The sequence below is a fragment of the Ursus arctos genome, unplaced genomic scaffold (genome assembly GCF_023065955.2).
Source record: "Ursus arctos isolate Adak ecotype North America unplaced genomic scaffold, UrsArc2.0 scaffold_22, whole genome shotgun sequence".
In the NCBI taxonomy this organism is placed as follows: Eukaryota; Metazoa; Chordata; class Mammalia; order Carnivora; family Ursidae; genus Ursus; species Ursus arctos.
Genome location: NW_026622897.1, coordinates 61,992,547 through 62,001,805, shown reverse-complemented (window position 1 = coordinate 62,001,805; position 9,259 = coordinate 61,992,547). Strand labels below are relative to the sequence as shown.

Sequence of the window (9,259 nt, the reverse complement as noted above, 5' to 3'; positions counted from 1 at the left end):
CACCGTGTGCCCGACACGCACCTGCCGGAAGCAGGGGGAGAATGGGAGGTCAGGGAGGGAGTGACAGAGAAGCCACCGCGCAGGGAGGCCGCCGGGGCTGGCGCTGTGAGACCTCACAGAACACAGCCTCGAACCCACTAAGAATTCCAAGACTGGCAACCGCAGCGCATTGACCCCCAGGTGCAGGCTCTTGTTCCACGGCACCGGCCGCAGGTGCACGAGGCCGCCATGGTCCTCAGGCCAAAGAGGAGAGGGTCTGGCTGGAGTCTTCTTCGTACGATCTCCCCATCCTTGAGGAGCCCTAGGAACCGAGCGCTCCCAGCAGGGGCTGAGGCGGCCTCTCCCCGGGCCCCGTCCTTGCCTGCCCCCAGACCGCCGCTGCGCCCCGTCCTTTCCGCCCTCTCGCTCCCTGCTCCCCGTCGGGACCTGCCTCGCCGGCTGGTCTACAGCTGAGCTGAGCTGGGGAGTACTGGACAGTAAGTTCTAGAGTCCAGCGCACTGCAGCGCGAGCGTGTGGCTCCCCGACTTACTCCCCTAGTCCCAGGGCGGCCGCGCAGGACGGGGGGCGGCGGGGAGGACGGGGGGCGGGGAGGACGGGGGGCGGCGGGGAGGACGGGCGGCGGCGGGGAGGACGGGCGGCGGCGGGGAGGACGGGCGGCGGCGGGGAGGACGGGGGGCGGGGAGGACGGGGGGCGGCCGCGCAGGACGGGGGGCGGCGGGGAGGACGGGGGGCGGGGAGGACGGGGGGCGGGGAGGACGGGCGGCGGCGGGGAGGCCCTCCAGAGCCGTCTGCCCCTGCCGGCCTGGGGGCGTGGGCGGGGCGGGCACCGGGGCTGTGTGGCCCTCTGGGCAGCCGCCACCTTCGCAGGCGTGAGGCAGCCAAGTCCGTCTTACTCTGCGACGGCCCCGCGTTGCGTCTGGGAGAGCGGGGGATTTTCTTGCACTAACGTTTGCCCCCAGCCCTGTCTGGACCGCATTGCGGACGGCGCTCCGTGTACAGCGTACCCTGTGCCATCAAACGTCTTTGGGGAATTTTCAGCTTCGGGGGCTCCTCTCTGCATGCACACTGGGAAGAACCCCCGCACCAGCTTTACCAGCTTTACCGTCTGCACGTCGGCCGGAGTCTTGGGGACACGGGCCCCTTCCTTAGGCAGCCGAGGTCCCGTTCCCAGGAAGGCAGGCAGGCAGGGGACACCCCGGCAGCAGCCCTCTGCCCTCTTCTCTGCTGCCAGGACGGAGGCGTTTTCTTTTGAGCTGAGGGAGCATCAGGCCCGCCAGCGGAGTCCAGGTCGGCCCGTCCTGTCTCGCCGGCCAAGGGGCTGGGGTGAGGGAGAAAGCCTGGGAGCTGTCGGGGGAGCAGGGAGGCTGGTAGCCTGGCTTTGGTCACAGGCCTGGGGGGCCCCGCAGAGGAGCTCCCGGTCAGCGCCCACGACGGGGACTGGGAGGCCAGAGCACCGCCCCGTGATTTTGCAGACTATCTTCCTCCTCTTCTTCCCAGGCCGGCCCTCTCTGAGCCCTAGCCGGCCTCAGCTGGGAGTTCTGTGTGCGTTTAGAGTGAGGCCTGGACGTGTGTGACTAAGCCCTTTCCTAATGTTAAATACCTGTGAAGAACTTTGAAGGGAAAGCAACCAGTCCCTTGCCCAACCCCCATTTCAGATGACTAAGTCATGACCCTTTTTAACAAGACTTCAAAGAAACCTCATCAAAGATAACATTTATATTGAATAAAACAGTACAACAGTTTTCCCCTTTTACTGTAAAGCTTGAAATGAAGCACAAGAGCCCCTTTCAGCTTTCTGAGAAACAAAGCGCAGTGAACCACAGCGAGGGAGTGGTCACTGCAAGACAAACCTTCCCTCCCTCCCCCAGTTTTTTTTTTTTTGGGGGGGACCTTGGTGGACCCCAAGCTGAATTTCTGACATTAGACATGGTTTTTCAAGTGCTCAGGTCATTAGGCAATCAGAAAACACCAGAGCTCATCCTGATAATCTCTGCCACAAATTCCCATCTGAGAAGGCACAGTTGTGGTGCACTGAGAGCTCCTGGGACGCGGGGGTCGCAGTCTGGGTTTTGCCCCGTCTTTGCCCTGCCTCTGCCCTGGGTGAGACACTTAACTTCTTTGGAAACGGTTTCCCCTTGTACAAATGGGGATAATAAATCCCCTCTATCTCAAGAAATTGTTTTAAGTACATAGGAATGTCTGAAAAAATACTTATCCTGCGCTTGGTAAACAATATAGTCTCGACATACGTGCGTTGGGTTATAATCGATGCCACTGGTAGTCTCTTCTGCGACACTTCCCCCACCCCCATGCCAATTTAATAAAACAAAGGTAAAGGGTAACATTTTAAAAATTGCTGTATTCAAAATTAATAATAAACTTTAGGGTAAATAAGCTTTAAAACAAAAGTACATAAGCAAAAATAAATAATTTACACCAACCCACTAACCTAATTTTCAGAGTAAAGCCATTTTCAATTACAGCACTGTTATCCCGGGCTCCAGCCTGTGGTCAAACTTTGATAGTTCATTATTTTTAAAAAACAGTAACAAAAAATTGAACGCTAAGTAAAATCTTTAACAAAACCAAAGCACTGGATTTAACTTTTTAATTTTAAATAACCAAACTTTGTCATTTTATACATAATCCAATGTAATGGATCCAATTCAATATAATTAGCATTTCAGCCTAAAGAGGTGGTATTTTAACAGGGATGGAAAACTATAATGAATAGTCTTCGAACCGTGAGGTACAAATAAAAACATACAAGTATACAGAACAAAAACTGCAGACGCTCTATTAACTTGGGGAGATATTCGAAGGCTTTACATTATTATCCATGATGGCTTTTGGAATTGATTGTTTGAAGTATAGAACCTTTGACGTTTTAGATACAGTCTTTATTTTATTTTATTTTTTCACAGTAAGTTAAAAATCCATCATAAGACTCCGTAAGACTCCACTGATCTTGCATGTAGACTCTAGGAGTTTGCAAACTGATAAAAGAGTAACATGAAAATTTACTGTATTGCCCTAATTTCATACATCCTTGTACACAATGAATCAGTTTGGGAATCTATTCCAAGGGTTATATACACAAAAGTGTCAAGAATAAAATGTTCTCCACTCTTGCATAAAAATGTGTACAGTGTGTCAGGAATGGAAACATTCTCATTTTCCTGGGCCCGGGCTCTCGGATGTCTGCTGCCTGAAGATGAAAGGCTCCTCCTGCTGTAGTGCGCCCCCGTCTCCAGGATTAATCATCCAACCCTGGCGTTTCTCCTTGTTGGATCCGAGATGCTATTCTGATGGCTTCTTCCAGAGATGGCTGTTCTCCAAGCTGAAAGGGAACAAACACGAAGGCACAGTCAAGCTAACTCCAAACAGAGAGTATGTGCCAGAAGTAAACATCTTTGAAGAGTTTTATTTATTTCAGAGAGAGAGAGAAAGAGAGAGCGCAAGAGAATGCACAAGCAGGGGGAGCTGCAGGCAGAGGGAGAGGGAGAAGCAGGCTCCCCACTGAGCAGGGAGCCCGATGCGGGGCTCGATTCCAGGACCCAGGGATCATGACCTGAGCTGAAGGCAGGCGCTTAACTAACTGAGCCACCCAGCCGCCCCCCGGAAGTAATATTTCTCTCTGTAATTCTGACAGCTGGACTTAGGATACTATTGCTGATCTAATCATAAAGAGGACCAAAAACAGTTCTCGCGGGAGAATAATGTAGTTTCTTTCTTTAGGATTTTGGTAAACCTTCACTCGTGCAACAGACAAAAGATGCTCATCTTCTCCAGTGGAGGTACTGACAGCATCCTGAGCCTTTAGCTTCTCCGCCCATAAACTAAATTAAAACCAATGGTTGGCATTTTCCCAAGTGTGTTCTAACTCTTTTCCAAGTAAATCCATGAAAACTAACTCTTCCCAAGGAAAGGTAATCTGCACCTAGCATTCTAGACTCTCTGCTTCAATCCAGCGACTTCCCTGAGAACAGTTTTTCTATCTTCTGATGTTCCCCCAACAGAAAACACAGCTGTGCAGGGATTCTCGGGGGACTCACTGAGGGTCTCTGTTTACACTAGGTTCAATTCCAAGGAGTAGCTCTTAAGTGCTTTCTAGAATCCTGCCTAATGAGACTTATTTTGAAAGTAAAGATGGCTGGTTGGGGGCATGCTGGGATGTACACCAGAAGCTTTCTTTTTCTTGCTGTAATTCCCCTAAAACGTGCAAAGATAATACAGAACAAAGGGCCGGTCTCTTTGAGCCCACCGCAAACGTAGCAGTTTTCTTCAAGGAGCTAAGTGCCATCGATTATTCTGTGCCCTGCCTGCCGTGAAGGTTATGAATAAAGGACAGTGCACGAGGCCGAGAGCTACGGAGGAGTCCTGCTGTCACCGCACTCACCTGAACGGCAATCTGGGTGCCGTTGGATGTGGCTACTAAGGTCAGAGGCCTGGTTTCTGTGGTTACTAAGTGATGGCTGTGCTGTTGGTGCCCCATTTCTGATGAGGCAGTATGGAATGCTGCCAAGTCCTGAGCCACAATTGCAACCTTAAACAAAAAGTGCACAGAAGGAAAGTTATGATTAAGTACATCGAACTCCATTTAACGAGAGGGACTGTCTTCGGATCTGAAAGGAAAAACTCCGTCTGACCACCGGCTTGCGGAAGGCTGGAGCTGGAAGACAACTTACATACTGTCTACTGGGGATGCTCTTTCTTTTTTTAAGATTTATTTATTTATTTTGTAGAGACACAGAGTGCGAGCAGGGGGAAGGGCAGAGGGAGAGGGAGAGAGAGAATGTCCAGCAGATTCCCTGCTGAGCACAGAGCCCCACACACGGCTCGATCCCACGAATCCAAGATCATGACCTGAGCCAAAGACAGACGCTTAACCAACTGAGCCACCCAGGCGCCCCGCAATGCTTGTTACCGGCTGCCTTTTGGATAATAGCCTAACCTAATGGGGTGAAGTGGTATGTCAGTGTGGTTTTGATTTGTATTTCCCTGATGACTAATGATGTTGACCATCTTTTCACGTGCTAATTGGCCATCTCTAAAGCTTGTTGGAGAAATGTCTATTCAACTCCTTTGCTCTTGTTTGAATTGGGCTGCTTGGATTTGGTTGTTGAGTTATAGGAAGTCCTTATCTACTTTAAATATTCATCCCTTACCGGATATAGAATTTGCAAATATTTCCTCTCATTATGTAGATTGTCTTTTCACTCTCCTTTTTTTTTTTTTTAAAGATTTTATTTATTTATTCGACAGAGATAGAGACAGCCAGTGAAAGAGGGAACACAAGCAGGGGGAGTGGGAGAGGAAGAAGCAGGCTCCCAGCGGAGGAGCCCGATGTGGGGCTCGATCCCAGAACCCCGGGACCATGCCCCGAGCCGAAGGCAGATGCTTAGCGACTGAGCCACCCAGGCGCCCCTGTCTTTTCACTCTCCTGGTCCTGGTCTTTGATGCACAAAGTATTTAATTTAATTTTGTATTTTATTTTGTTTTTGTTTTTTTCTTTTTCAAATTTTTATTCAAATTCTAGTTAGTGAACAAAGTTTTTAATTTTGAACAAGTTTAATTTATCTATTTCTTTCATTGCCCCTACTTTTTATATCATACATAAGAAATAATTCCCTCATCCAAGATCATGAAGATTTTCATCTATATTTTCTTCTAAGCATTATATAGTTTTAGCTCCTAAATTTAGGTTTTTAATACATTTTGAGTTAATTTTTATATATGGTATAAGGTAAGGGTCCAACTTTATTCTTTCTCATGTAGATATAGTTTTCCCAGCACCAGTTGTTTAAAAGACCATCCTTTTCCACTGAATGGTCAAATTTTAATTGTTGAAATTTAACTGACTATATACGTGAGGGCTTATTTCTGGACTTTCTCTTCTGTTACATTGGGAATCCATATTACTTTTGTAATCGCAAATTAAAATAGATGGGGAGCAGAGACTACTTCCGTCTATATGGCTAACTAGGCTTCCAGAGGCACCTGGAAAAGTGAGTCTAAGAAATCCAGTTACCTTAATTAAAAAAAAAAAAAAAAAAAAGCCAGTGAAGGACCAATTGCTTTCTTCTCATGCATGTAAAGAGCTAGGCAACTTAAGCATTACAGATAATTCACAGGTGGTGTCTGGACACCCCTAAGTGGATAGTCAATATTTGCCCAGTGGCCTGGTTGCAGCCAGAAGGAGCAGTGGCAGCAGCTGGTCCTCAAATGAAACCCCCACTCCTGTTGTAATATCCCGGGTTGCTGGAAGCTGCCTGGCTTCATTCCAGCCCTCAGAGCTGCCTCTCCTGAAAATGTTCCTACTCCCCAGCTACAGATAAAGTACAAAAGAATGTTTGCTTTAGGGTCACTATCCTTCCAGACCTGCAACTGTAACTGGCATAAGGTGTATTTACCCAAGTTGTGCCATGCACCCATCCAGGAATCCTATAGCCATGGAAACGACTGGGGCCATTTTGTAAGACAGCCTGAAAGCCAGTGTTAGGTTTTGCTTTTGTTTCTGTTTTTGCATAGGGTATAATTAACAAACGATAAAAATGCACAAATCTTTAGGTGTTCTGTTGAGTTCTGACAGATACATCTGTGGAACTACCACCTAAAACAAAATAGAGAACAGATCCTTCATATTCCATCCCATCAATTTCCTTCCCCCAGTCAAGCAGCATTTTCTGATTTCTATCACCACGGATTTGTTTTGTCTGTTCTTGGATTCCATGTAAGTGAAATCATATAATACGTATTCTGGTGGAATTGCTGCGGTTATATCATTTTACACTCCCACGAGCGTGTACGAATGTTCTAGTTGCTTCGCATCTTTACAAAATGCTGTTAGTCTTTTCTGTTTTAGCAATTTTCTGAATCTGAAATGGTGGGATCTCATTGTGATTTTAATTTGCATTTCTTTGATAACTAAAGACTTGAGCACTTTTTTATGTTACTGGCCATTCTTGTACCTTCTTTTGTGAGAGGTCTGTTCAAATGAGCAGTAAAATGATTTGCTCATTAAAAAAAAATTGTATTTATTTTGCTCATTTTTAATGGGCATCTTTTTATTGTTGCTTTGTAGAAGTTTGTTTATATTCTCAATACAAATCCAGCGTCAGATATAGTGTGAATATATTTTTCCCAGTCTGAGGCTTATGAAATCTTTTTCTTAATGGTGTCTTTTGGTGAGGAGAATTAATTTTGATGAAGTACAATTTATCGTTTTTTTTTCTTTTATTGGTAGTACATTTTTTATCCTAAGAAATCTTTACCCTAAAGTTATAAAAATATTACTTTTCTTCCAGAAGCTTTATGAATCTGAGTTTTGTACTTCAAGGTGTAGAAGACTTTCAACTTTGTTTTTTTTTCCCAAGGTTGTTTTATCATAGGTCCTTTCATTTTCATGTAAATTTTATTTTATTTTATTTATATTTTTTAAAGATTTTATTTATTCATTTGACAGAGATAGACAGCCAGCGAGAGAGGGAACACAAGCAGGGGGAGTGGGAGAGGAAGAAGCAGGCTCATAGCGGAGGAGCCTGAAGTGGGGCTCGATCCCAGAACGCCCGGATCACGCCCTGAGCCAAAGGCAGACGCTTACAGATGCTTAACGACTGAACCACCCAGGCGCCCCCATTTTCATGTAAATTTTAAAATGAGATTATTTAATATCTTCGAAAAAGTCTGCTGGAATTTTGATTGTGATGGTATGGAATTTATAAATGAATTTATGAAGAATGAGAGTTACTAATTTTGACACTCTTTCATTGAACATGGTAAGGTAGCTGTAGTGAATCTCAACACTGCTTTCGGCATAGCACGAGACAACTGTAAAATGTATTAATATCGTGTATTTTAAGGGAAATGAAAAATTAAAACTATAAAGAGATACACCAGATTGGCAAAAATCCAAAAGTCTGATACCACTGTGTTGACTCTACAGAAGGGAAAGAGGTGGTCTCGAATGCTGCTGGTGGTCATGTGGACTGACACGGCCCTAGATGGGAAGCTTGGTGCTACTTATCACAACTACAAATGCACACTAGGGTTTGCCTAGCAGACTTACTCACACACTTGCAAAATCACATGAGCACAAGGTTACATCTTGTCTGAAACAGCACCAGTGTTTAATTATGGTGTTCATACAGTGAAATATGATATAGTTTTTAAAAATGAGGAAGCTCTCCATATCATGAAATAGAAATATTTTCTAGATGTATAATTAAGTTAAAAAAACACAAGGTGAAGAACAGTATAGTTTACTATCATAAGACTAAAAGGAAGGGGGAAGATGACTATTTGTTTTTGTTTGTATATACTGCATGAATTGCTGGACGACTACGCAAGAAACTAGGTATTACCTCTTCGGGGGCAAGAACTAGGTTGATGGGGGCAGGGGTAGGAGGAAGACTTTTCGCTGCATACCTGTACAGACTTTTTGATTTCTGAACTCTGTGAATATATTACATATTCAAAATATTAAATAAATTTTGCAAATGAACTTTTCCTAAGGATCTGATGATGATCATCGGGGGCTGCCATTAACGAACACTTAATTTATACCTGGGCTTTATATTAAATACCTTATACACTTATCTCATTCAGTCCTTACATCAGCCTTATGGTGTGGATGCAACAATCACTTCTATTTTTCAGAGGAGGAAAAACTGAGACTCAGGGGGTTGGCTAATGGGCTGTAGAGCTGGGAGTCAATCCCAAGTTTGTGTGACTAACACCACCATTCGCACTGCATATCTACGTAACAGTTACGATATTGATATGTGTACTACTTCATATAAAAGAAAACAGCAATTACCTGCTGTCCTTCTGTGCCCTCTGCCGTAACCATAGCAACAGAGTGTGTTCCTGCTGAGGAGATGACTGCATCATGAGCTGGGACGGTAATGGGCGTGCCATCCTGCGTTACCATTGTGATGGTATTGCCAATGGCCTGCATGTCAGCTTGAGATATGTTGACCTGCAATACAATGCATTTTACAAATCAGTCTGTTTCTCTTTGTATTTGGCAATCTTTTTTTTTTTTTTTTTTTTAGTAAGCTCTACACCCAATGTAGGGCTTGAACTCATGACCCTGAGATCCAGAGTTGCATGTTCTACTGAGACTGAGCCAGCCAGGCGCTCCAGATATTTGGCAATCTTTATTGAGGACCAGGCCCGACCCTTGTAAAAATTTACTCTGGGGGAGCAAATAATTCTATAATGGAATAAACTCTTTTAGAAAGAGATCATCAGAAA

The 9,259-nt window shown here is 45.3% G+C and overlaps 1 protein-coding gene across 5 annotated transcripts in view; it reads right to left on the bottom strand.

Moving 5' to 3' along the window:
- Nucleotides 1-2,340: 2,340 nt before the first annotated feature.
- The window catches only part of ZNF143 (zinc finger protein 143), a 56,866-nt gene continuing 49,947 nt past the window's right edge, over nucleotides 2,341-9,259 (bottom strand). For all 5 annotated transcript variants that reach the window (XM_057316861.1, XM_057316862.1, XM_057316863.1 and 2 more), the window contains exons 14-16: nucleotides 8,820-8,981; nucleotides 4,401-4,547; nucleotides 2,341-3,341 (exon numbers count right to left, since the gene is read on the bottom strand). In XM_057316861.1, coding sequence (XP_057172844.1) covers nucleotides 3,258-3,341; nucleotides 4,401-4,547; nucleotides 8,820-8,981 — 393 coding nt within the window. In that variant the 3' untranslated portion in view covers nucleotides 2,341-3,257. The remainder of the gene's footprint in view (nucleotides 3,342-4,400; nucleotides 4,548-8,819; nucleotides 8,982-9,259) is intronic.